Source organism: Aspergillus nomiae (assembly GCF_001204775.2).
Source record: "Aspergillus nomiae NRRL 13137 chromosome Unknown contig00194, whole genome shotgun sequence".
Lineage (NCBI taxonomy): Eukaryota > Fungi > Ascomycota > Eurotiomycetes > Eurotiales > Aspergillaceae > Aspergillus > Aspergillus nomiae.
Window position 1 is genome coordinate 14,535 of NW_015378249.1, and position 25,607 is coordinate 40,141.

General features: G+C 48.8%; 7 protein-coding genes across 7 annotated transcripts; 4 read left to right on the forward strand and 3 right to left on the reverse strand.

The window, feature by feature from the left end:
- Positions 1–329: 329 nt before the first annotated feature.
- Positions 330–2,099, reverse strand: ANOM_006985 (U4/U6-U5 snRNP complex subunit PRP3; the record flags this gene model as incomplete). The annotated part of the gene is made up of 1 exon (XM_015552241.1): positions 330–2,099. One exon carries the CDS (start codon positions 2,097–2,099, stop codon positions 330–332), a length of 1,770 nt encoding a protein of 589 aa, XP_015405595.1.
- A 325-nt stretch (positions 2,100–2,424) lies between these two features.
- On the forward strand, positions 2,425–7,667 carry ANOM_006986 (DNA-directed RNA polymerase I core subunit RPA190; the record flags this gene model as incomplete). The annotated part of the gene is made up of 4 exons (XM_015552242.1): positions 2,425–2,609; positions 2,700–3,191; positions 3,253–6,013; positions 6,084–7,667. 4 exons carry the CDS (start codon positions 2,425–2,427, stop codon positions 7,665–7,667), a joined length of 5,022 nt encoding a protein of 1,673 aa, XP_015405600.1.
- A 679-nt stretch (positions 7,668–8,346) lies between these two features.
- On the reverse strand, positions 8,347–9,485 carry ANOM_006987 (uncharacterized protein; the record flags this gene model as incomplete). Its single annotated transcript, XM_015552243.1, has 3 exons — positions 8,347–8,511; positions 8,564–9,379; positions 9,453–9,485. The coding sequence occupies 3 exons, from the start codon at positions 9,483–9,485 to the stop codon at positions 8,347–8,349; spliced, it is 1,014 nt and encodes a 337-aa protein (XP_015405601.1).
- A 456-nt stretch (positions 9,486–9,941) lies between these two features.
- Positions 9,942–12,437, reverse strand: ANOM_006988 (TFIIH/NER complex ATP-dependent 5'-3' DNA helicase subunit RAD3; the record flags this gene model as incomplete). The annotated part of the gene is made up of 4 exons (XM_015552244.1): positions 9,942–11,671; positions 11,761–11,851; positions 11,903–12,359; positions 12,421–12,437. 4 exons carry the CDS (start codon positions 12,435–12,437, stop codon positions 9,942–9,944), a joined length of 2,295 nt encoding a protein of 764 aa, XP_015405602.1.
- A 379-nt stretch (positions 12,438–12,816) lies between these two features.
- Positions 12,817–19,880, forward strand: ANOM_006989 (putative RING zinc finger protein; the record flags this gene model as incomplete). Its single annotated transcript, XM_015552245.1, has 12 exons — positions 12,817–13,113; positions 13,178–13,571; positions 13,630–15,358; positions 15,409–16,229; positions 16,280–16,696; positions 16,745–17,118; positions 17,175–17,474; positions 17,527–18,042; positions 18,671–18,791; positions 18,842–19,308; positions 19,392–19,718; positions 19,782–19,880. The coding sequence occupies 12 exons, from the start codon at positions 12,817–12,819 to the stop codon at positions 19,878–19,880; spliced, it is 5,862 nt and encodes a 1,953-aa protein (XP_015405603.1).
- A 1,054-nt stretch (positions 19,881–20,934) lies between these two features.
- On the forward strand, positions 20,935–22,440 carry ANOM_006990 (SUN domain-containing protein; the record flags this gene model as incomplete). The annotated part of the gene is made up of 3 exons (XM_015552246.1): positions 20,935–21,267; positions 21,323–21,555; positions 21,606–22,440. 3 exons carry the CDS (start codon positions 20,935–20,937, stop codon positions 22,438–22,440), a joined length of 1,401 nt encoding a protein of 466 aa, XP_015405609.1.
- A 1,324-nt stretch (positions 22,441–23,764) lies between these two features.
- ANOM_006991 (uncharacterized protein) lies at positions 23,765–24,121 on the forward strand (the record flags this gene model as incomplete). Its single annotated transcript, XM_015552247.1, has 1 exon — positions 23,765–24,121. One exon carries the CDS (start codon positions 23,765–23,767, stop codon positions 24,119–24,121), a length of 357 nt encoding a protein of 118 aa, XP_015405608.1.
- Between the last annotated feature and the right edge of the window lie 1,486 nt (positions 24,122–25,607).

Consider the following 25,607-nt stretch of genomic DNA (forward strand, 5'->3'; position numbering starts at 1 on the left):
TGTCTGATACCATGTTATGATTAGGGTTTCCTTGCTTTTCTGGGTTTGGGTAAAACTGATACATAGGGATACATAAGTTTGCATTATTAGGAGTTAGGCATCTTGCCTTGGATTGGCTTAAAAGTTTACATGGATTATTTCTCTTGTTGATTACGAGTCTTTATGTATACATCGTGAGGAGGCATGCCATTCGAGTGATGCGGGCAATGTGAAAATGATTGCTTATTAGACCTGGCACATACGTGCCATGGGTTGTATTTGTTTAATAGAGATAGACCTGTTCTGCCTTTCGACTAGAATCTATAAATCAAGAAGGATAAATATCATAGTCATGACCATGACTCGCTCTGCTTTGCGCTCTTCCCTAGAGCCCAGAAGTTCTCTAGTTTTGCTCGAGCCAAGACGTCCTTAGCCTGAGAATCAGTTTCACACACTCGTGCTCCCAGCCATTTGCGGAAAGCTCGAGCCTTGACCTGGCCTTCCCACAAGAGACTGCATGTGTTGGAGCTAAGATCTTTCAGATCACCCGTTTGCTCATCTTCAGCAGCTAGCCATGACACCTGAGCCTCCCGGTTTCCTTCCCGCACAGCGTTCGGACCTGCGTTCTCTGTCCAGTCTATCCGGTTCAGCATAAGCTTCCTGTAGTTGTTGATAGAGTGGGAGCCACCCTCAACAATCACAAGATTGAATTTAGGGTGCATGACACAGACCCCAGTAAGAGCGTTCTGTTCAGCATTCCTGCTGATTTTGAAGCGATTCCGCCCGTTTGCAAGACTGTCGATGCGGTAAACCGACATAAGAATTCCTTTTTCAGCATCTTTCTCTTGTTGCCTAGCAAGCTTATCTCGCCGCTCTTCCTTTGTCAGCTTACGCTCTTCGTTGGCTTCCTCATGCTTAGTACGCCGCTCTGCGATCTCTCGCGTTACACGTGCTTCAACAGCGGTAGGGTCTTTGACGGCCTGTTCACCCAGCACTCGCATGAGGTTGGACTTTTTGACTTTCGGTGGAGGAGCTGGCTCAAGTCCCAGTCGGATCTTGGCTTGTTGTTCCTTCAAATCGGCCATTCGCCGCTGGCGACGAATCTTAGCTTGTTCCTTAGGTGTGAGATACATAGGCTTCTGCTCTGCCATATGCTTATCTTGTGGAGGGTCGAGAAGAACTGGGTGCTGAACGTATTGAGTCACTATGGTGTCCGGTGTATCGATCTTTAGATTCTGTTCGTCTTCGATGCCGGAATAGTCCTCCCCGTCCACCAATCCTTCATCCCACCATTCAATTGCAGGTGGAGCCGGAACAAGAAAAGCCTTTTCGACATCAAGGTCCTCATCGATACCAGCCTGTCGCGCTCTCTCGGCAATGCGTTTCTTCATCGCCTCCAATTGAGCCTGCCGACGCAGAGCGGCGCCCTGCTGTATATATTTACCCTTCTGGTTGAAAATGAGTTGTCGCGACTGTCGCGGCTTTGCAATCGTAGCTTTGGGACCGAGGCTAGGGTCATAATAAGGATTGTTCCTGATTTCTTCCAAAGAAGGACCGGAAAGATCGAGACCTGCTCGATCCGGCTTCCCACTCGTGGCCGGAGATTCTGTTCGACGGTTTTTCGATTGCGTAGACTGTCTTCCCTTGGCACTGCGGAACTCAACGGTGTCCGAAAGCAGGGCCGGATGAAGACCGACATCCAGACCACCCCGACCCCTTGAGGAGCCATCGTCTTCTTCCAATGGGGGAGGTTGAGGCGTCGGCGAGGGTTCGGCCGGTCGTTGCTGAGCTACCACATTGGCCCTTCCGGTAGCAGCCGCGACTCTGGCTTTCATTTGCTCTAGCCTGGACATTGCAGGGGAAGCGGCCGGGGGTGTAGGGCTGGGACTTGGTGCCGCTGATGGTGTGGATCCTCCTCTTGCAGCTTGAAGCCTTGCGCGTACAGCTTCGGCTTTCGCTCTCGCTTCAGCTACCATCCTCTCGATATCAGGCTTCCCAGAGGCTGGAGCCCCTTGACCGGGTAATGGGGATCCATTGCTGGAACGTGATCTTTTCTGCGTGTTATTGTCTTCGTCCTCGGGGTGAGGTCGCTTCAGCATGTTGCCTGATAGGTCCGCCATTACTCGAGGCAGAAAATGAATGCTGCACTCACCCACTGGCACCGAGCGCGACTCAGAGTTGGCGTATGGAAGGTTGGCAAACGAGTATCGGCGATCCGAGAACTAAAGTGAGAAAAGAGCGCGGATAACTTAGAAGTGACACGGGCATAAATCACGGGGCGATCCCAAACGTGGGTCTGAGCGGTATCGCACGGCAGAAAAAAAGTTGGGTGAACTTTTTCTTTTCGCAGCGACAAGACCGAACGAACCCGCTTTTGCTCATTCCAGACCAACAGATTAGTCGCATAGCCAGCTTCTTCTGTCGCTCACGGAGCTGCAGGGAATCATGGCGAACTTCGCACGTCCCGTGGCTTCCTCTATTTCGGGGATTGACTTTTCCGTTTACAATGACGAGGATATCAAAGCCACCTCGGTGAAGCGAATCCATAATACTCCGACTTTGGATTCCTTCAACAACCCTGTTCCTGGTGGTCTGTATGACCCGGCTATGGGAGCATGGGGTGACCATGTGTAAGTCTCTTTCTCAGCACATTGTTGTCGTCTGCCGTCTTGTGTTTTTGATTCAGCCTTCTTTTTGGCTCTTCGACTGACCGGACCTAGCTGCACAACTTGTCGCATGAGCTCATGGTCTTGTACTGGCCATCCTGGGCACATCGAGCTACCGGTCCATGTGTACAATGTCACGCACTTTGATCAGATGTACCGTCTTCTTAGGGCGCAATGTGTATACTGCCACCGTCTTCAGATGTCTCGGACACAAGTTAATGCCTACACCTGCAAATTGCGACTATTGCAGTATGGCCTGGTCGACGAAGTAGCTGTCCTGGAGTCAATGGAGCTCAAGAAGGGATCAAAGAAATCGGCGAAGGATGGAGACGAATCCGATGACGATGGAGACGAAGACGAAGATGACCTCGTGAAGCGCAGAAATGTGTTTGTCAAGAAATCCATTCGCGAGGCACAGGCGGCGGGTAAGCTGAAGGGCTTGATGGCTGGAGCCAAGAACCCGATTGCTGCGGAACAAAGGCGGGCTGTTGTCAGGGATTTCTTTAAGGATATTGTCGCCATCAAGAAGTGTGCCAATTGCTCAGGGTGAGTTCTGATTACTTCCCCTGTTTTGCTGCCAGCACATGGGCATTAACTCCGAAGAAAGAATCTCGCCAGGCTATCGAAGAGATCGGTATTCGAAGATTTTCCGGAAAGCTTTGCCCGAAAAGGCTAAACTCGCTATGCAACAGGCTGGGTACAATGCGTCAAACTCCTTGATAATTCTTCAGGAAACCAAGAAATTCAATAGTAAAGAGAAGGAGGCGCTTGCAAACGACAACGCCAGTACTACATCGGAATCTCACGGAGCGGAGGAAGAAGTTGCTCGTGGTAATGCCATCCTGGCACAGGTGGACAACAAGAAGACTGGTGATAGCGGCCAATTCATGCCCTCGCCAGAAGTCCACGCCGCAATTACTTTGCTTTTCGTTAAAGAAGAGGAGATTCTGAACCTTGTCTATACATCACGTCCGATGTCAAAGAACGAGTCTCGTGTTGATGCAGGCATGTTCTTCATCAAAAACCTCTTGGTGCCACCGAACAAATATCGACCTGTCGCTGCCCAGGGGGCCGGTGCTGTTGTTGAAGCCCAGCAAAACACGGTGTTTACGCAGATCTTGAAGAACTGTGACATTATCAATCAAATCAGCAAAGAACGACAGAATGGAGGGTCCGACTCTGCCATGCGTGTGCGCGACTACAGGGATCTGCTACACGCCATTGTACAACTTCAGGATACTGTGAACGGTCTGATTGACCGTGATAGGAGTGGATTGTCCGGCCCCGCGGCGGCTAGCGCCCCCAATGGCATCAAGCAGATCCTGGAAAAGAAGGAGGGTTTGTTCAGAAAGAACATGATGGGTAAACGTGTGAACTTCGCTGCCCGTAGTGTCATTTCTCCCGACCCCAACATCGAAACCAACGAAATTGGTGTTCCACTTGTGTTTGCAAAGAAACTGACGTATCCGGAGCCTGTGACCAACCACAACTTCTGGGAAATGAAGCAAGCTGTCATCAACGGTCCAGACAAGTACCCAGGTGCCGCTGCGATCGAAAATGAGTTTGGACAAGTCACTAACCTCAAGTTCAAGAGTCTCGATGAGCGGACAGCCTTGGCCAACCAGCTGCTCGCACCATCGAACTGGCGTATGAAGGGGTCGCGCAACAAGAAGGTGTACCGTCATCTTACCACCGGAGATGTTGTCTTGATGAACCGTCAGCCTACGCTTCACAAGCCGTCTATCATGGGTCATAAGGCTCGTGTACTCGCTAACGAACGTGTCATTCGCATGCACTACGCTAACTGTAATACCTACAACGCTGATTTCGATGGAGACGAGATGAACATGCATTTCCCCCAAAACGAGCTTGCCCGTGCTGAAGCCATGATGCTTGCAGATGCAGACCACCAGTACCTTGTTGCCACTTCTGGTAAACCTTTGAGAGGTTTGATTCAAGATCACATCTCGATGTCGACGTGGTTCACCTGCCGTGATAGCTTCTTCGACGAGGAGGACTACCATGAGCTGCTCTACAGTTGTTTGAGACCCGAGAATTCCCACACAATCACAGAGCGTATTCAGGTTGTCGCCCCGACAATGATCAAACCAAAGCGTCTCTGGACCGGAAAGCAGATCATTACAACTATCCTCAAAAACATCATGCCTCCAAACAGAGCCGGTCTCAATATGAAGAGCAAATCCTCGACACCAGGAGATAGATGGGGCGAAGGTAACGAAGAAGGCACTGTTCTATTCAAGGATGGAGAGTTGCTCTGTGGTATTCTCGATAAGAAGCAGATCGGTCCTACGGCTGGTGGTCTCATCGATTCTATCCACGAAATTTATGGACATACCATTGCTGGAAGGCTCATCGGTATCCTTGGTAGGCTTCTAACGAGATTCCTGAACATGCGTGCATTTACCTGCGGCATCGACGATCTTCGCTTAACTAAGGAGGGTGACCGTATCCGTAAAGAAAAACTTAGCAAGGCCTCTGAAATTGGTCGTCAGGTTGCACTGAAGTATGTAACCCTTGACCAAACGAAGGCTGCTGATGAGGACGCCGAATTGCGACGCCGTCTGGAAGATGTTCTCCGTGATGATGAGAAACAAAGTGGCCTTGATAGCGTCTCCAACGCTCGCACAGCGAACTTGTCCACTGAGATCACCAAGGCCTGTCTTCCCGGAGGTCTGGTCAAGCCTTTCCCGTGGAACCAAATGCAGTCGATGACAATTTCCGGAGCCAAGGGTTCAAGTGTCAATGCCAACCTGATTTCTTGTAACCTGGGTCAGCAAGTTTTGGAAGGTCGACGTGTGCCTGTAATGATCAGCGGTAAGACGTTACCGTCGTTCAGAGCCTTCGATACGAATCCTATGGCTGGCGGTTATGTCAGTGGTCGTTTCTTGACCGGTATCAAGCCTCAAGAGTATTACTTCCACGCCATGGCTGGTCGTGAAGGTCTTATTGATACTGCTGTTAAGACTTCTCGCTCGGGTTATCTGCAACGTTGTTTGATCAAGGGCATGGAAGGCTTAAGGGCCGAGTATGACACTTCAGTCCGTGAAGCCACCGACGGTTCCATCGTTCAATTCCTGTACGGAGAAGACGGTCTGGACATCACGAAACAGGTTCACCTTAAAGACTTCGATTTCTTGGCATCTAACTATAAGTCCATTATCTCCCAAGTCAATTCGAGCGATTTCCACACCCTGGAGAAAGAGGAGGTAGGTGAATGGCATAAGGATGCTATGAAGAAGGTGCGCAAGACCGGAAAGGTGGATGCTATGGACCCTGTGTTGTCTCGTTACCACCCCGGAGGTAACCTGGGTAGTACATCCGAGCTGTTTGCTCAAGCTGTTAAGAAGGTAAGATGAAGCTTATGCTTATATTAACCAACATCCATTTTTCTGTCCAGTATATACTAATACTTTACAGTACGAGGACGCCAATCCGGACAAGCTTCTGAAGGACAAGAAGAAGAGCATTGAAGGTATCCTTAGCAAGAAATCATTTGGTAACATGATGAATATGAAGTACTTGAAGTCGGTGGTCGATCCTGGTGAAGCCGTTGGTATTGTGGCCGGTCAGTCTATCGGTGAACCATCAACTCAGATGACCTTGAACACTTTCCACTTGGCTGGTCACTCTGCGAAGAACGTGACGCTGGGTATTCCCCGTCTGCGTGAAATCGTGATGACGGCTAGTGCTCACATTATGACTCCCACGATGACATTGATTTTGAACGAAGAACTGTCCAAAGAGCACTCCGAGAGGTTCGCCAAGGCTATTAGCAAGCTCAGCATCGCAGAGGTTGTCGATAAGGTTGAAATCAGGGAGAGAATCACTTCTGGCAGCACAAAGGCTAAGGTCTATGATATCGAAGTCTCATTCTTCCCTCCCGAGGAATACACCGCAGAGTATGCAATCAAGACAAAAGATGTTCAGATTGCTCTGCAGAACAAGTTCATCCCCAAGCTCGTGAAGCTTACCAGGGCCGAACTCAAGAGACGAGAGGATGAAAAGAAACTGTCGAGCTACTCAACTGCCCAGCCGGAGATTGGTGTCTCTGTTGGTACCGTCCAAGAAGCTCCTCGGGGTGCTGACGACGACGACGCGCCCGCTGACGATGATGACGAGGAGGATCAGGACGACGCTAAGCGCGCCAGTGGTTCTAAGAATCGTTCAAACCAAGTCTCCTACGAAGGCCCTGAGGGCGAAGAGGAGAAAATGGTTCAGGATCAAGATGCTGACGACGATGACGATATTGAGGATAGTGGCGAGAAGCAGACGAGGGATGTTGACATGGATGATGCCTCTGATGACGAATCGGATGATGAAGCCAAAGACACCAAGTTGCGCGAGGAGGACATCAAGGGTAAATTCGGCGAGATTACCCAATTCAAGTTCAACCCCAGCCAGGGCTCTTCGTGCACTATTCAGCTGCAGTATGACATTTCTACTCCTAAACTTCTCGTGCTACCTCTGGTTGAGGCGGCCGCTCGCAGTGCTGTCATCCAGTCTATCCCAGGTCTTGGCAACTGTACATATGTGGAGGCGGACCCTATCAAGGGCGAACCTGCCCATGTCATCACGGACGGTGTCAACCTCCTCGCCATGCGGGATTACCAAGACATCATCCAGCCCCATTCCCTCTACACGAACTCCATTCACCATATGCTTAACCTGTATGGTGTCGAGGCTGCTCGTGCGTCCATCGTTCGTGAAATGACGGAAGTTTTCGAGGGTCACAGTATCTCCGTGGACAACCGTCATCTGAACCTGATTGGTGATGTGATGACCCAGTCCGGTGGCTTCCGTCCCTTCAACCGCAACGGTCTTGTCAAGGATGCCTCCTCTCCTCTTGCCAAGATGAGTTTCGAAACCACCGTTGGATTCCTCCGGGATGCTGTCCAGGAGAGAGACTATGATAACCTCAAGTCCCCGAGTAGTAGAATTGTTGTTGGCCGTGTTGGAACTGTTGGTACCGGTGCTTTTGATGTCCTTGCCCCAGTGGCATAATGGGTAGGTATGTGTGACGTATGGCATCTTATATTGTGGTTTATTGTATATGAGGAGACTCAAACGTGTATCTATTATGCATTTTCCTTGTTGATGTGTTCTATGACTTCTGGAGTTTCTCTCAGCGAAATCAAGAAAAGTCTTTCATTTTCTTCTAGAGCAACCTTTCATGATAGAATACATGAATAGAGAATGCTTTTATTTTTTCAGATATCGTTCAGCACCTGAATCCGGCCTACTTGAATCCCCCCTGTTGTTTGGGCAGCTCGGCGGAACGTTCAGGGAGCTTTTTCGTAAATATGAAAAGTATCCTTGGCTATGGAAATTGAAAGGGGGTATAATCTATATAATTCTGCCATTGCACTGACCACCCGCCGGAATAGAGAGGTCTTCGGTTGGTTAAGTAGTCAGGGTGGCCCTGGTCCCTTTAATAAGTCCCTCTATCTGAAATGAGGTAATAGGACATACAATCCGGTTGACTTTTCTGGATAGGCGGCTTTACTCCCCACCGCTCCTAGGGTTCTCCCCAGTGCTCTAGTTCAATAGGGCAAGAAACGATACCAGTCTCTTTTTCCCACTTAGGTTTGGGTAGGGCTTACAGAATGGCCCCGAATATTGCGCAAAGACGGAACAACCGCCATAGAACCACGAGTATCATAGGTAGAACGACCTACAATATTCAATGTCCTGCTGTGTTGAGGGGCATGAGTATCTTAGCGCTCAGCCACGGCCAATACACCTCTTCAGCATACACGGAAACTCTGTGCACAAGGTCTATCAACTTGAATATCCCGTAATACGTCCGTGTAGTGGCGCTTAGAACCTCTGTGGGTCCGTCGATATACTGGTCGATTGATGCTTAGTATAATGTCAGCCTCTGAAGAAACCCTGCTTACAATTCTGTCCTGTCCCTCAAAACATCCCCTAAAGGCAACGTATAAGTTCCACTCATGCCCAATAACCGTCCATCCTACGGTTGGCAAGAGATCAAACTCCTGCCCTTGAAGATTACGTAGCTGCAATAGTTTCTCCAGCCCGGCAGCAAGCCAAATGGAGAGTTGCACGAGTGCCTCCATGCTGCTACCATCGGATTGTTTCACTTCAGTTCCAGAGAAGAGAGCAACGCGCTTCGTGAATGGGTCTGTTGTTTGACTAACCGTCTGGTCTGGTGAAGCGCTGATGAAGGCATCATAGACCGCCTTCACACGTCGGTCCCGAAGGGCAAACGCAATCGTGAAGTCAATCTTTTTATTTACCAGGACCTGATGCGGTGTACGTGGAAGGAGGCTATGGTCGATTGCCTGGGTTTGTCTGGAGCTGAAAATCAATAGATATACTAGAGGTTTTAGGAGAAACCTTGAGACTGACACAGGTTTGACCTGGAGCGTAGGGTGTCGTTTAAGACCCCTTCTTAGGACCTGTAGGATCACCCCAGTGCCCCAAGCGTTCTCATCTTGGCCGTGCTCATCGCACTCCGCCGCCTCTCTATAGATATCAATCACGTCTTCCCATAATGCTTCAAGTTGCCCGGAAGTCCAGTCAGTAGTGTCGTCCCAGGCAAAGTCAGGTACATCTACAGCCCCTTCCGGGTCTTCCTTGTAGATTTTGTCCTGGCGCAGAGCAGAACTAGCGTCAGTCGTGGTTGGATGCACACCCCATTTGACTACTTGGAGTTGGGCAACCCCCACAGACCGCCTTCTGAGCCCGCCTTCCTAACTAGGTAGAGCTAGTGCATACGATGATCTCCGATGTAAAAGCAACATTCTAAACACGTACTCATCTTACCAATATGGTAGAACCTTGTTCTAAAATTGTCATCAAGCTTTCTAAATATAGGGTATAGGCCACCATTACTGGCATCGGTAAGTAGGGATGCCCAGGTCACATCGCCCTTTTCTTGTTTGCTTGGCCCTACCGAAGTGGAAAAGGAGCTTATTTCTTGTCCTATTAATCGGAGCAAGCACTGCAGAGGCCACCAAGAGCGGTGGGAAATATAAACTGTCCACCCTGAAAGTCCAGCCGGATCTTGTATGCCCCGTTCCCTCATAGATAGATAGCACGTAGTATAATACATCTAGTATCAACCCTAAGGCCGTCACCATAACATCTGCATCGTGGGGATTGGGTATTGAAGGACACGGGGTTTTCGTGTGCGGTCTGGGAAAGGCCTGGAGGTCCCAAAGCCATATTTGGCTATATCAACATCATGGTGTATTGGCGTGGATGACTATGCCCGGAACATGGAAACAAACAATACTGTCCCGGGGTTGGCTTTCACTGTGCATCCAGCATCATGAGAGTGTCGTCAATGTCGTCATCAAATTCATCCTCAGCGACGACAGCACCATTGGCAACACCGTTTGCGCCATGTCCACGAGCCAGTTCTTCTCGTTGTGCTCTCTGATCCTCCAGCATCTGCTTCTCTCGATGTCGCTCTAAATCTGCCAAGCTCCATGTCGAGATACCGTCCTGGTCTTTGGCTTTGAAAGGTTGAGCCATGCCGCGTAAGAAGTTCTTCGCGGTGGCCACGGCCATATCAGTACTGAGGTTAGTCTCGCTTTCAAGCATGGCCTGACTGATCCACTTGGGGAGTTGAGTCCGTTTCTTCTGGAATCGCTTATCAGCAAGAACCATGACTCCATAGTCATCCTTGCCACGAAGGACCCGACCGAGACACTGTGCAGCATGTCTCATTGCGTCGAAAGATAAGAAGTCGTTCTCTCGAATACGGTAATTTTCTCGAAGAAATTCAAGGCGCGCTTTTAATATCCTCGATTCGGTGTACTGGAACGGCACACCAATGCATATCACGGCACGACCATAGTGATGGTCAAAATCAATACCTTCGGAGACCTTTCCTCGGGCGACGCACATTAAGATGGCTCCCCGTCCATTGCAACATGCTGTTCGATATGTCTCCAGCGCCAATGATGACTCCTGCGCATCCGGTGTCTCGACAAGAATCAACTTGTAGTTCCATATAGAATCCAAGATGCCCATGCCCTGCCACATACTGATAATGGACTCCATGTACAAGTATGAAGGGAAGAAAACGACGATACCATCTGGCGTTATTCGCGAGAATTCTAGGACAATGTTCCCGTAATTACGCACCACACCCGGGTCATTACGTATCTGGAATGAGGAGGAGATTTGTGCTTGATCTGAACCACGAGTAACGACCATGGGTAGGAAAGAACGTCGTGCTAGTGTCATACTGTATGACTCCTGCATGACAGTGGTGAACCCGAGCATCTTGGGATACATTTCAAGAGGTGATAGAGTTCCAGAAGTGATAATGACGGAGCTGAATCGTTCGAACACTGGCTTGATAGCAATAGCGGCGTCTAAGCAGGTAAAATGCAACACAGGGTTCGGGACTGTCGCTGCCTCCGATTCAAAAGGCTCTAGAATTAAGAGAAATCCTTTGTCATATGTTGAGACTAAAGTCGCAAATGTTGCCACTTCCTGCAGCGGTTGATAGTCTTCTATGTTGATCAGCTCCAGCGTCCGCACCAGTGACGTTAGCCGTTCGGCGCAGAATCGCAAAGGTTTTCGTTCAATATAGGTCAAGTCTTTAACATGAGTTAAGAACGAAGGAGGTGTCTCGGAGATGGTATGAGTGACTTTCATTCGAGTCTTAAGGTATTCGATGAATCTTTTCAGGAAGGAGATAAAGTGCTCCGCTCGGCGTATATTGCCTGGTACGGCTTCCTTGAGCAGATCGTCAGGAAGGACAGGATTTGAAATAAACTGATCCTCTTCCCTGGCTTGCTCTGCTTCACGGAGACCCTCGACGAGCTTGGAATATTCACTTTGTAGTTTCTCCGCGTCCGAGCTCTTCATCTCATTAATCTTCCGTTCCAAGTTATTTGCTCCCCTGGTGGCTTTCCGCAGCGAATCCTCCGTTATATCGATACTAAGTGATTCGATACAGACGTTGTCGATGTTATGTGCCTCGTCGAAGACACTATACAGTCTTTCGAGAATTCCCGAGATACTCGCTCTGCAATTTTGGGATCGAGAAGATAGTGATAGGAGTATATTATGACGTTGCAGAACGGCATCATCCGCCTTGCTGAGAAATAGGGACATTGTTTATGGTCTTCGCCGTATTTGAGTAGTCCGTCGAGGGTGAAAACGCCTGGAGGTACAAGGTTGTGCGGTTCGAGGAGGTCAAGGTTCTATACCAAGTCATAAATCAGCTTGTCGATTATTAGCCAGTATTTGCATACCTCGTGGTAGACACAGAGCTCAACGTCTTCTCCTCTCTCCTTTTTTTCCTTGACAAAGCCGGCCGTTAAGCTCCTGCACCTGGCATCAACGATAGTGCCACTTTTCTCCCTTTTGACAGACGGATGCAGACACAAGTTCTTTCGACTAGTAAGCCCCAAAGCACGAAAGTCCTCTGTGTACCCAAGTTGTTGAGTGCGAAATTTCATTAGCGCCTTTAACTCTGCCAAAGCTTTCTCGATTTCCGACATGGTTCGAGAGCAGTAGATAAGCTTTCTATGCTCTGGATAATGCATCTGATATGCGACAATCAAGGATAACAAAGAAACTGTTTTCCCGGTGCCCGAGGGCATTTCCAGGACACAGTGACCCCCGGCATCGAGGGTCTTTTTGAGGTCGCACATGTAGGCATATTGTTCGGGGTATATACGAGGATACGGGAAAAGGACCGGAAGGTCACTATCGATAGAAGTTGGAAGGTTAAATTTGACTGGAAAGAGCTTCAATACGGCGCACTTACTCAATGAAAAATTTCATTGTGACGATCGAGCGACGTGCTCCAAAGTTGGGCTACACAGAAGGAAGCTCTCGGACAAGCTTACAACTTAAGACGGAGTTAAGGCCGCGGCCAGACTTCGCGACGAACTTTTCCTTATCGGGACATGATGACACAGGGCCACGTGACCCGTCCCGATATGGACGCCGATTATCAAGCCCGCTTTGAAGTAATTGATATTGAGACAATCTCTCACTGTAAAAGCAATAATTCGGGCTGGGAAGTTGTTGATTCTTTGTATCTGAGTGACAAGGGACCTGCACTCTTATTCTTCCCCTTCTTTCCATTTTTCCCTCCCCCCTTTCCCCTTTTTGTTCACTCCTTTGATCTGATTCACATCCCACTTACCCCACATTTATTATGAGTAAAAAGTTCAAGTCTCAGGCATCAAGCAGCCGCGCTGCTAGCACCTTTGGTTCCTTTGGTGGATTCTCCAGCTCTTTCTCTGGTTCTGGGAGGGAACCGTCGTCTCTTACTTATGTGGCTGAGCCGCCGGACCTTTCGCAGATATTTGAAGCACAATTGGCAATTGCTTTCAAGAACTTCCTGAAGAAAGATGAAGTAACGAGGACCAAAGCACTGGATGATTTGAGGGATTATGTTTCTACTGTAGAAAGTCGCAGTGGGACTCTGGATGACGGGTTCCTGGAAGCCTGGGTATGTCTGCACCTACACCATGCGGATTGGGGTAATATGTTGATTAGATTTTGTTCCTTGGCAGATTAAAATTTATCCCAGAGCATCGATTGATCTGTCTCGTAGAGTGAGGCAAACGGCTCATTCCACACAAGGATCTATTGCTTCTCTAGTGGGCAAGCGGATTGCCCGTTTCTTACCGAAAGTAATTGGGGCATGGCTTGCAGGACTCTATGACAATGATCGAATGGTTCATCGGTCCGCATTTGAGTCCTTCACACGGGTTTTCTCAACTGAAGAGAAGAGAAACGGCGTGTGGAAGATCTACCAGAGTTCTATTCTTGATTTTGTAGATGATGTCATCCTTCAGCAGACTCCACAGACTCTTAGCGACGAGAGGACTGTTAAGTCTGATGATGCAGAAGCGAAGTATGCTCGCGTTGTAGGAACTGCGGTTTTACTATTTAATCGAATTATAGGTGCGCTTCTATACACCCTATGATCCCCTGTAAGTGTTCTGACTGGGTGTCAATGCAGGAAATTCGACGCGCGAAGTTCTTGAGAAGGATATAGCTACGATTGAAAACCTTCTGGGTAGTAAATCGTTATGGTCCTTATGCTATCATGACGATCCTTTTGTTCGCAGATCAGTCTATGTCCTTCTTCGATCTGCTGTCTCTAAAGACCCAGAGCAGCTTGACTGGAAGCTCATCAGTGCCGCTATCATCGGCAAATCCTTGCATATATCTCAATTAGGATCTTCCCCGGACCTGTCCGAATTGCTGCTGCAGGTGACAGCTGTAAGGCCTCAGTTATGGACTGACGACTATACGGGCAAGTCTTCTTCCTCTAAAAGACTCATTCAGTATATCCAGAAAGGTTCAGAGGGTGGTCTAGCCTCCTTCTGGCAAAATCTATACGAGTTATTGCAGGTTATCCCATCGCAGACTTTAGCAAAAGTTGATGCGAAATCCACAAATGAAGACAGTGTTGAATCGTCAAGCGCCACGAAATTGACTCAATCCTTCCAAGACGGACTGAACTCCAGAGATGAACCTCGGCAGAACCGCGCAGTTGGTTGGAAAGCTTATATTGACACTGGAATGTGGCTCACAAATAAGCTCCCCCAAATTGACCAAGAACCTTTTCTACATGAACGACTATCTCCACTTTTAGTCCAATATGTCAAGCCTGAGCAAGACCGTTCTGAGTGGGAACTTCCTGCTCAGTCAGCCGAAGCTCTCTGCGCTGATTATGTTGATGTTTTAGCCACGCATAGCCACGAAGGAGAATTGCATAAATTGTGGACTGAGCTGTCGGACAACCTGCTTGAAGCTGTAAAGCTTTCATCTCCAGAGCAGTCGAAGGACTTCAGGTCGTCACAAGACGCAGTATGTGCTCAGGCCGAACGATTTCTTGCTTTAGAGGCTTCGGTGCTTTCACGTGTAGCAGATACAGACCGCGAATCCAAGCTGCTGAAAGCCTTCGAAGACACAAACCTGGGGCTGCTTAGGCACTGCTTGGAGGTCCTACGAACCCGAAACGGCAAGCCGTATGGAGCAGCTGCAGTTGTTGAAGGAATAGTTCAGAAAGTTGCACAGATTGCACAACACTCCCAGGAGTTATTGAGGTTTGTCCAGGAGGATGCACCAGAACTTCTGTCTTCGCCATCCGCCGATCGTTTAATCTCTATCATCTTGTCTTGTCGTTCATGGAATGGATTTGGCCCAAGTTTCGAGAAAGTCGTTGAAAGGGTAGCACAGTCTGAACCCGAGTCGTCAAATGCGCATGCTGTTCAGAAACTCCTCTATACACTCGATTTCAAGGAAGTAGATGATAAGAGTGGTCTTGGTTCTCTGATCGCGCGTGCTTTAGACAGGGCCTGTAGAGGTAGCTCTCTACACTGGTCGATTGTGGCTGCGGTGCTCCAAAACCAAACATCTCATGGCGAGCTCACAGAGTCGATATTCTTGTCAATCATCGATGCATTATCAGATGAAAGCAAAGTGTTCGATACCTTATACGGAGTTTCTCAAATTGCAAATACCGTCCCAACTGCACTAAGAGAATTCCAAAGTGGTCCCCATGGTTCGAAATTAACAGGGAAGTTGCTGTTCCTCGCTGAGTCGCAATCAGAAGAAGTGGCCGGTCTTGCGGAGTCATTAACCAGAAGGGTGAAGGAATCAGCAGTCAGTGAAACAAGTGCTAGGTCAACTTTTGAAATTCTGCAGCACAATTTCAATAACGTAAACGAGGAATCTCTCTCGTGAGTGTCTTGCCTACAAGTGAAAAGGATAGACTGGCTAATATAAACAGGATTGGGTCTTTATTGAATGTTGCAGAAGAATTTCTGCATAACACCAAGCCCGAGGACCTCAAGAAAGTGGTTAAGGATATCCTACCTTCTCGCCAGAATTGGGAAGATGCACTCGATCCCTTCCTTGCACTCCCTCCCCGGCTATCAACTGCTATTACAAGTCCGCTTAAAGGGACAGTTCATATCATCGACCGCCATATATCGGACGAGTCTAGAAGGCGCTATGAGACGGTCCCACGCGACTCCAGCCATTGTTCGTCTGCTCTCCGACTCGCCTATTTCACCATTAGAACTCTGTCATCCTCTGATATCACTAGTCAGCTTGGTGCAGAAGAGCTTCAAACTCTGTTCTACTACTTGCCTCTGGCTGTGCAGTTGATTGACGATGATTTGAGCATCGACAATTGCAATGGCATAACTGGAGTACTGCTACCTGAGCAACGAGAAGAGTACATGGAAATTGTCAATGATGGCCGCAGTTTGATCAATAGATGGGCAAATTTGGAAGAATCCGTTGCACCATCAATTTCTGCGTTTTGGGAAAGCAAACTCGAAAGCTTAACTGGTACCTCTGCCGTTGACTATCGAGTTGGCGAGGCTTTTGTAAAGATTATGGAGGGTCAGGACTCGGCAAACTCCAAGTCATCGGAAGACATTGCCAAGCTTTGCAAGGATGTGCGAACAGCAAATGCAATCCGCTCGGCGTCTTGGGTGGCTATCTTGCGACACTCCATCCTCTCAAACCCTGCCGGGACACGGCTATGCAATGAACTTGTAGCAGAATCCACAGGATTGAAACCTCATGATGAGCGAAAAGATGGTTAGTGAGAAAGAAATTTCGTTATTTGTACATGCTAATATTGCGTATAGGCCTTCGAAAGCTATCACTGCTCAACCTTCTCGTAGCAGGATCGGAAGAAGTGATTGAGTCAATCCCGACCCAGCGCGTCGTCTTTCTCGTCAAGCACCTCGTACAATGTCTGCAGTCGGAGAATATCTCCCTTAGTGTCAAATCCGAGGTATTGCAAACCTTGTCGTTTGTGTTACCTTGCATTCATGAGATGTATGGCTCGCACTGGGAGGATTGCATGGATGCTCTCAGCACAACCTGGAGGGAAGCCAGTGGCAGCGATGAAGCTTTGCCAGTTCTGCTAGCATCCTTCAGACTTTTTGCTCGCCTGAAATCCATTGTAGGCAACGAAGACAGCAACGACGATGTGAAAGACGCTTGGTCAGATCGAAAGGCCGCGTTGTTCAATGACTTGACAGCAACGATCAAGGAATTTGGTTAGTATCTGCTCGATGATGGATGGACATATTAAGCTAACGAAACAGACTCTTCTATTACGTTCTACCAACCTCGCGATGTCACGGTAGATCTCCTGTGTCGACTGATCAACAATATATCAGTTGAGAGCCTTGAAGACGTGAGCAGGATCTTCCCACTTCTGACTGCGCAGAGTCAGGCTGTGCAACGCGCCGCCTATACTGTTCTACACCGGTATATTCCAAGTGTTCAAGAGCAGATTTCTTTTGATGTGGCATTGTCGAAGACGACCGTCAAATTACCTGATCAGCTCCTGTCTCTATTGCTCGAAGCACCCACTATGGATTCGATATCCTTATCATATGGTGATGACAAGGTCTGGTCGGAGATACGATCATATCTTTTAAGCTGGAAGATAGTTTTCGATCATTTCGTCAATGCAGTATGTATATCCGCCGGTGCTTATTGGAATTATGCCGTGACTAATGACAAAAACAGTCCTTTGCCGTGCAAGAGAACTACGTATCAAGCATCAAGGAGAATGATGTGTTGATTCCACTACTGGAATTCACATTCGACTTCCTCCAGCAGTCTCACCAGAAAATGGTGGACGCGTCTAAGTTCGTTATTCGCTCTTTTGAGTTAGACCAGTCGGAATCTCAGGAGAAGGAAATCCAATGGCTCCTTGTTCACCTGTACTTCTTGTGCTTGAGGTACCTGGCAAACATGACCAAGAGCTGGTGGATTGACACCAAGAAGCGCACCAAAGGACCAGTGGAAGCCTGGACAGAAAAATACGTGAGTGCGCAGAATAACACATGTTAAGGCGAATGTATCTAATTGAGCATAGATTTCACCACTGATCGTTGAGGATGCCCTGCAAGGGATTACCGAATGGATGGCAACACAAGACCCGAATGAAGAGCGGGCATTGGCCGTGAAAATCTCGCCGAAGACTTCTGAGATTATTGCTAGCATTCCAGTGGATGAAGAGTCACCCCCGGTTGCTTTGTCTATATCCCTTCCGCCAGCCTATCCGCTACAACCCGCTTTGGTGGTTGGTCGGAGTCGAGTGTTGGTCGACGAGAGAAAATGGAAGAGCTGGCTTCTTACCATTCAAGGTGTGATCATGTTTGCGAACGGCAACATAGTGGACGGACTGCTGGCCTTCCGGAAGAACGTCCAAGGTGCCTTGAAGGGGCAGAGCGAGTGCGCGATCTGTTACTCCGTCATATCGACGGACATGCAGACTCCGAACAAGAGATGTGCCACCTGCAAGAACACATTCCACTCTGTCTGTCTGTTCCGGTGGTTCAAGAGCAGTAACCAGAGCACTTGTCCGCTGTGCCGGAACAACTTTGTTTATGTATGATGACATATCGATGTATAGTAGTTAGTCTCTTGGGTATTGAAGTCTGAACAAGGCCTTCTTGCCCTTTGTTATGGAGAAGAGGGGCCACTTTGCATGGTACGTATGGCCTTATGGGCATGTATGATATATCTCTATCAGCTTATAGAAAAGTTCAAATTGCCAAGAAGTACTCTTCTGGATTCCATCTTCTCTGCTCAACTATCAACATCAAACCTCCTAGTAGTGCTCGGTCTTGGCAGATCAGGTTTGGATACTATTAGAAGGATAGTAGTCAACAGGTAGGGATAAATAGCATTGAGAATTATGGATTCTCAGCATCACGTCATAGTCCAGATTATGTATTGCTGACATGAAGGGTTTCATAAACGGGCATAAATCGAAATTAATGAAGAGTTTAAATCCCCCAACCCCACCGCCCGCCGCACTTCCCCTCACAAAGAACTTGTTTCCCCGACATGTCAGCTTCCCAGATCCCCAACCTTAATACCCTTCGTCGAGGTGGTGGGAGAGGCCGTTTCAGAGGACGCGGATGTGCCGATGGCAACCTTTCTGGTGGAGGACATGGACCGCGCGGGACAACGAGTAAAGACCGTGTGGTTCAAGGTACTGACAATGACGCCAGTGTCTCCCGGCTGAGTGCGGTGGCATTGGGTTATTTGCACGATCCTTTTGCAAAAGCCGTACTTGGTCCGGGTTTCGAGACAAGAAGGTTGCCAATTATCAACAGAGGTACCCGATCCTCAGTATGCCGTTTAACGACTGTCGGTATTCATTTCATTTTAACCGCCTGCAGGTACTTACGTCCGAACCACCGCGATCGACCACCTTGTCACCCAATTCCTCTCTCAGGAGCCCCAGACGAAGAAACAGATTATATCACTTGGTGCCGGTACAGATACACGTGCCTTTCGACTCTTCGCATCGCAGTCACGCCCGAATCTGATCTATCACGAGGTTGATTTCGCCGTCAACACAGCCGCCAAGATTAAATTTATTCGTTCAACGCCTCTCCTCCAACAGGCACTGGGCATTGGGCGACCGGAAGACACCACAATTTCCGACGCTGGGGATGCGCTGCACACAGATGTGTATCATCTCCACCCATTGGACCTGCGCTGTCTGAAACGCATGCCTGTCTCCGCCGATGCGGCGCAGGCTGACTCGAGGGCATACCTGCGGGATGTGGACACGACGCTACCTACACTTTTGATTTCGGAGTGCTGCCTGGTGTATCTCTCTCCGAGCGAAGCAGCAGATGTTGTAGGTTACTTTACGGAACTTTGTTTCCTGGTGCGGGTGGTAAGTCAAATGCTGATACCTCTGGTGATACCGGGAGGACCGAGTCAGTAACGCCACTCGGCCTGATTCTCTACGAGCCCATTCGTCCGGATGATGCTTTCGGACGAACAATGGTGTCCAACCTTGCGACGCGCGGGATCCACTTGCAAACGCTCCATCAGTACGCATCACTAGCGGCGCAGCGAAAACGGTTGCGAGATCAAGGCTTCAGCGGGGGCCAAGCCGCGGCAGACGTGGATTTCATCTGGGAACGATGGGTGAGTGAAGAGGAAAAGGAGAGGGTGTCCGGACTTGAGATGCTGGACGAGATGGAAGAATGGAGATTGCTGGCGCAACATTATTGTATCGCATGGGGCTGGCGCGAGGGGACTGTAGGAGCGTTTGACAGGTGGAGAGGGATTCAGGGACAATTAGCGGATTGACCTAGCAGGCAGACAGTTGCCATGCCTTGGAAGTCGACGATATCCACTAGCGCCGAATGGCATGACTTGGATGCTGGCGGTTGCGCGCATCGGTACCAGTGGAATCCTTAGGGCCAAGCACAACGTACTACTACTAGTGGTACCCCTCCTCCCTCTCAAGAGACTATCGAGCCATTAGCCGAATACTACCCAGCGAAAGTAGTGTGTAAACAAAGTTTGGCCGGTCTCTTTCTGCCATTGGCCCCCCTTTTCAACGCTGGCATTCGGATCCATTCTGTCGCATAGGTTTGCCCTCAACGCTGCTTTGTGGAAAATAAAACAATATTGCAGTTGTCGGGTCGCTCTGCTGATCTTTGTAGAATTGTGTGGTCTGGACCAGGTTCTTCGACGATCAGCACCTGTCACTGGGTTCCCTTCCGATCAACATATCCCAGCCCAGCACAACCCAATTTACAGTGGTCCTGGACAGATGATAGATCTGCTGTCGGTAGAAAGACTCGTTACTGATGATGCTCCGTGACAGCCTTGTCAACCCCCCACAATTCAATCCAATCAATCAATTAAATTACGCCGTAATTAATTTAACAACCTTCAGGTCGCCCAGGGAGTGAGACAAACAGGGTCCTCACCCCTCAGGCCAGAAAATTGCATCAATCAAACCGCATGAATAAGTTTTCCCCACGGACCAAGTGGATCCTCTTATCACGAACCATCGGGGCCAAAAGGGCCAAGTGCCAACGATGATTGGCTTTACCCCTGAACCCCATTGCCTTTTCCAGGCGGAGTCATCTCCCAAAGCAGTTTAAGGCGTTGTCAATAGCTTCGAGGTTATCCCGAATGGGTAATCCTCTAGTCTTGCTGTAGGCTGAAAAAAGGCCGACCACCGCATGCCCGGGATCCCTTTTTGGTCTTGCCTCTGCCTCTTTCTTCGTCTTCCTCTTCTTTTTTCCTTTCCTTCTTCCCTTTCTCCCATCTTCAGGTTCCAAATCTCGCCTGTGGATCGTGGTGTTTCCTCACTTTCAGTCATTCGTTTTAATACTCACCCTAGTCTTTCGTTTCTTGACCTACTTCCGTAGTGTCAATCAGGCTCTCTACCGGTCCGAACCACGATCAGTACCGTATATAAGTTCAGTATAAGATAAAAAGAAAATACAACTAGTCCAAAATGAAGCTCACTATCTCGTCGCCCGTACTTCTCGGGCTCATTGTCGCCGTCGAAGCTGCCAAGCACGGACACGGGCACATCCACAATCACCAACGAGATCTGAACTCCGCCGCAGAAGTGGAGGCGCCACTGGAGAAGCGAGGAGGAAGCTGTGAATTCCCCAAGGATGCCGGTTTGGTGGCCGTCACTCCGAACCTCAAGAATGCCGGTTGGGCCATGAGCCCGGATCAACCATGTAAGCCGGGTAATTACTGCCCGTACGCTTGTCCTCCTGGTCAGGTGTCCATGCAGTGGGATCCTGAGGCTACCTCGTATAGTTATCCCATGTCAATGGTGAGTGTCCCGGTGTTTGTGTCGTGACAGAAGTTGATACTGACGGATTTGGTAGAATGGCGGTCTCTACTGCGATGAAGATGGTAAAATCCAGAAGCCATTCCCTAACAAACCCTACTGTCAGGATGGTACTGGTGCTGTGGGCGCGCGCAACAAGTGTAAAAGCCAGGTCTCGTTCTGTCAGACCGTCTTGCCTGGCAATGAAGCCATGTTGATCCCGACCCTGGTCGAGGAGTTGGCGACGCTCGCTGTGCCTGATCTGAGCTACTGGTGTGAGACTGCCGCCCAGTAAGTACTCCGATCTTATTGCATGCAACGAAATGTTCTGACAACCCTAGCTTCTACATCAACCCTCCCGGCTACGATCCTGAGACCGCGTGTGTCTGGGGGACCTCGGACAAACCCTTGGGCAACTGGACGCCTTATGTTGCCGGTGCCAATACTGACGGCGACGGAAACACTTTCGTCAAGATTGGTTGGAACCCGATCTATCTGGAGCAGACCACCCCCTTCCGTGATGTGGTGCCCGATTTCGGAGTCGAGATTGAGTGCGAGGGTGATGGCTGCAATGGTCTGCCATGCAAGATCGACCCGGCTGTTAACAACGTCAATGAGGTTACTGGTAGCTCTTCAACGGGCGCCGGTGGTGGTGCGTTCTGTGTGGTGACGGTACCCAAGGGTGAGAAAGCCAACATTGTCGTATTTGAAAAGAGTGGAAGCAGTGGTGGTGGATCTTCTAGTTCCACGGCCGCTTCCACTAGCTCCAGCACTGTCAGCAGCAGCTCTTCCTCCACTGTCAAGACCACGAGCAGCACTAGTACCACAAGCAGCACTACTTCGACGACTCCATCCACCACGGCTACATCCACAACAGTGTCCAGTACCCCAACCCCAACGGCCACTTCGACTCTCATCTCACCCCCCAGCGTGACCCCTAGCGTGTCCCGCTCTTCCGGCTGGGTTTCTAGCTCAGCTCTGGCCTCGAGCGGCTGGCCTAGCCAAAGCCCACAGGTGCTGGCGGAGACCGATGCCCAATCGTATGCGATGTCCACCGACGGAGCAGCTGCGTCATCTCCCTCTCCGACCCAAGTCGACAAAGAAAATGCGGCATCCACTGCGGGCGCGTCTATGTTGAGTTTGGTCGTTGGACTCATCGCCGCAATGGTGTTATAGACACCACATAAGACGCAATTCTTTTCACCATTTTCATTTCTCACTACTATTTTTTTTATTACCTTCTTAACTCCGGGATACCCGTTTACGATTTGATGTTTGTGTGATTATTATTATTATTATTATTATTGATTGACTGATTGTATACGATTCGCTTCTTCAGCATTTCATACGATTGATGGGTGGATTTTTTATTATATTCTAAGTGAGAACTTATACTACTGAACTGTTTTTTTTTCTTTTCTTTTCTTTTCTTTTCTTTTTTCTTTTTTTTTTGCGGATATTGTAAGACTTTCCGTTTCCAGATTCGGTCCGAAGTGCCGCTGCTTTTTGCTCACTGAGCCCTGATCGCTCCCTGAGCAGTCCCAGAGCCCTTCCCATAGTACCTGATCACTCACTGATCATTGGACACGTTTTTATGGAGTAAGTAGGGTTGATTATTCACCCTGAGCACCAGGGCTTAGTTTTCACTTTGTCCTAAACTCCTAATGACGTCTAAAAAAGGGTTGTTCGCCTATACTTAGGAATAGTACTAGCTCGTGAATGATCATAAAACGCGCAAGTTCGTTATGCTGTAATGAGCTATAACAAAAATCGCCGAACCCTATATCATGTCAAAGAGAGACTTCAACTTTCATAGATGAAAAAATCATCGTCCTGCCTACGCTTCAGAGTGATAATGGTCAACATGATGCAGGTATCCTTGTCTTTTAGCCATCTAGCAGACAGAGTAGTATCCCCGGTATCTCAATCTGAGAGAAGGCCCTCCATAGCCTGCAACTCGGACAGGCATACTGTACATACTGGATCCTAAGTACGCCATTGCCCGTCGAGAAATCTATGAGTCTCCTTCAAGGTTTATAAAGATATTCTTTGATCTGGTCTTTTCCCCACGCTATCCAGTAGGTTAAATTCCTACCATGTGGGGCATCGTTCAAAAAAAAAACCTGAAAAGAAAGCGCCTGTCTTATTAAGGGATAGCGCCAAATTTCTGGCTGGCCAAAATGTATCCCCTGAACCGCTAGCGATTTAACTACTGCTAAGCGGTGGAGAAACAGGTCCGGCAAAGAGGTCCTCAGTCATGAGGAAACAGAGAACGCATTGCACAATCGTTAAACCATTCTGAGTTGCATTACTCGATGGCTCTTCTTTTCTCGACATGCCGAAGACGCGTCTTCTTCTTCACGGGCAGATCACATACTCAACGGCTCAAAGAGAAGATCTTGAATGGGCCTGTACTCGACCAATCGAGATGCTTCGAACACCGACTTGACTCACGAACAAGGTCGTAGATTAGATCGCTGAAGAGCCAGAGGAGTATGACATGATGCGTGGGGAATTCATGGATATCTTGATCGCTGAAGAACAACGACTCAGCAGCACTTCGACCAGCAACCATGAAAGCCCGCAACTGTCAGATATTATGGAAGAGAGCTGGAAGATGGGAACGCTCTGGTATGCACTTGCACTCGCCAGCCCCACCGGTCTCTTTACAGTGTTTTACAAGCAAATTCAGCCCATATTTCTCGAGAATTGTCCTGAGCATGATACTTTCCAACAGATTATGCCATGGTATTGGGCACAGGACTGGGTCAAGGTTGCAGCTAGTAAACTATCGAACAGGAAAGAGTATGACATCCGTCTGCAGCAAGCCTTTGAAGGCGACACGATGGCCAAATGATTGATCCCCAGCATCTCATTTCCTAGGGTTGTGCCTAGGCACTTCTTGCTGTCGAAAGGTTCTCTCAACCGCTTCCTCCAAGTTGCGCTTTGCTCTCTCATCTTCAGAAGCTTCTCGATGCTTCTTGGCAGCTTCTGATAAAGAGGTCAGCTGTCGGAGCGTCTTCAAATCCGAAGGATGGACTATGATGATGATGGATTTAAAGACGCCGCAAACTGCATCAGCTGTTTCTGGACCGGCAGTCCCCGAACAATCGCCTGAGCGTCAACGTGGATGCCCACGCTATCATGTTTGACGAAAGTGTCGATGCTATCATGGTGCAACATCACGTTTTGGAGCTCGTTGGTAACGTCCTGTGTTCGTCAGACAATGGCTGCGTTAGTATGGACGCAGCCATTTCATTCAATATCAAAGTGCTCCTTCCGTGAGTTGCTCTCTAAGGCGATTCGAATCCCATCCAGCCCACGCACGGCCTGACAGAACACAAACTGATCGAGGATTTCATCTTTCAATTTCAGTTCTTGTTGTCCAAGTCCATCCATAACACCGAGGCTATACAAATTTTCCGGACAGTCTACCACTAGCCTGTCTTTGGAGAAGTTCTTGAACGCCTTGATGTGAAACAGCATGCCTAGAAGGAGTACATGGGGGACTGAGGACTAGGGTCTCCAAGACGATCTCAGGAATGGGAAAAGTATTTCTGTTAAGCGGAGCCCCTTTGCAAGCTGCTCAGCTCTGCGGTCAACTCAATCAACTTATTGGAGAGAAACTATGGCGAGCCTCATTTTTCATCCAGCACGACACAAGCAGCAGCAATAGTTCACTACTACTGTAATGTACAAGACTACTGTATATTCTTGTTGGAAATAATGTTTCAATATTGAATTCTCTGCGCGGGCCTTGGAATGATCCCACTTCACCCCAGTAAAGCTCTTCAATAACTTCTGCCCATTGCATTCATACTCACAAAGCCACCAAGGTAATATCCGAACCTCCCTAATGAATGAGATGGCAGTGAAAAAGCAAACAAAGAAAAACTCCGTGAATGGAATTGCCACCTGCCCCTTATATATAGTAGCCCTGCCCGCCTTGATTTTGATTTTGATTTTGATTCTTGTTCTCTACCAGATCCTTTCAAAGCACTGTGGGACAACTAATCTCACCCGGCATACATTAGGGCTTCCTTTTGATCTCTCTTTCCCTTGCCCGTTGAGACCATCCATCCAAGCATGTCTTCTCCCTCTTCAGTTAAGGATAGCGTGGACTCATCGACATCTTAGGCGAGCCCCAAGGTCTCTCTCTCATGTATCCACTAGACGTGGCAACTGCAGTTGGGACAGCCTTAGCGCTACTCTACATAGGACATGGTAATCACTTTTATAATTACCAGACACCCGTTGTCCCTCGATCGATCGCTGCCTCTTCACAGTAAGCCTATCCACGCCGCATATAACTTCGTGGCCCATGTGGTGCCGGCGAAGAATAC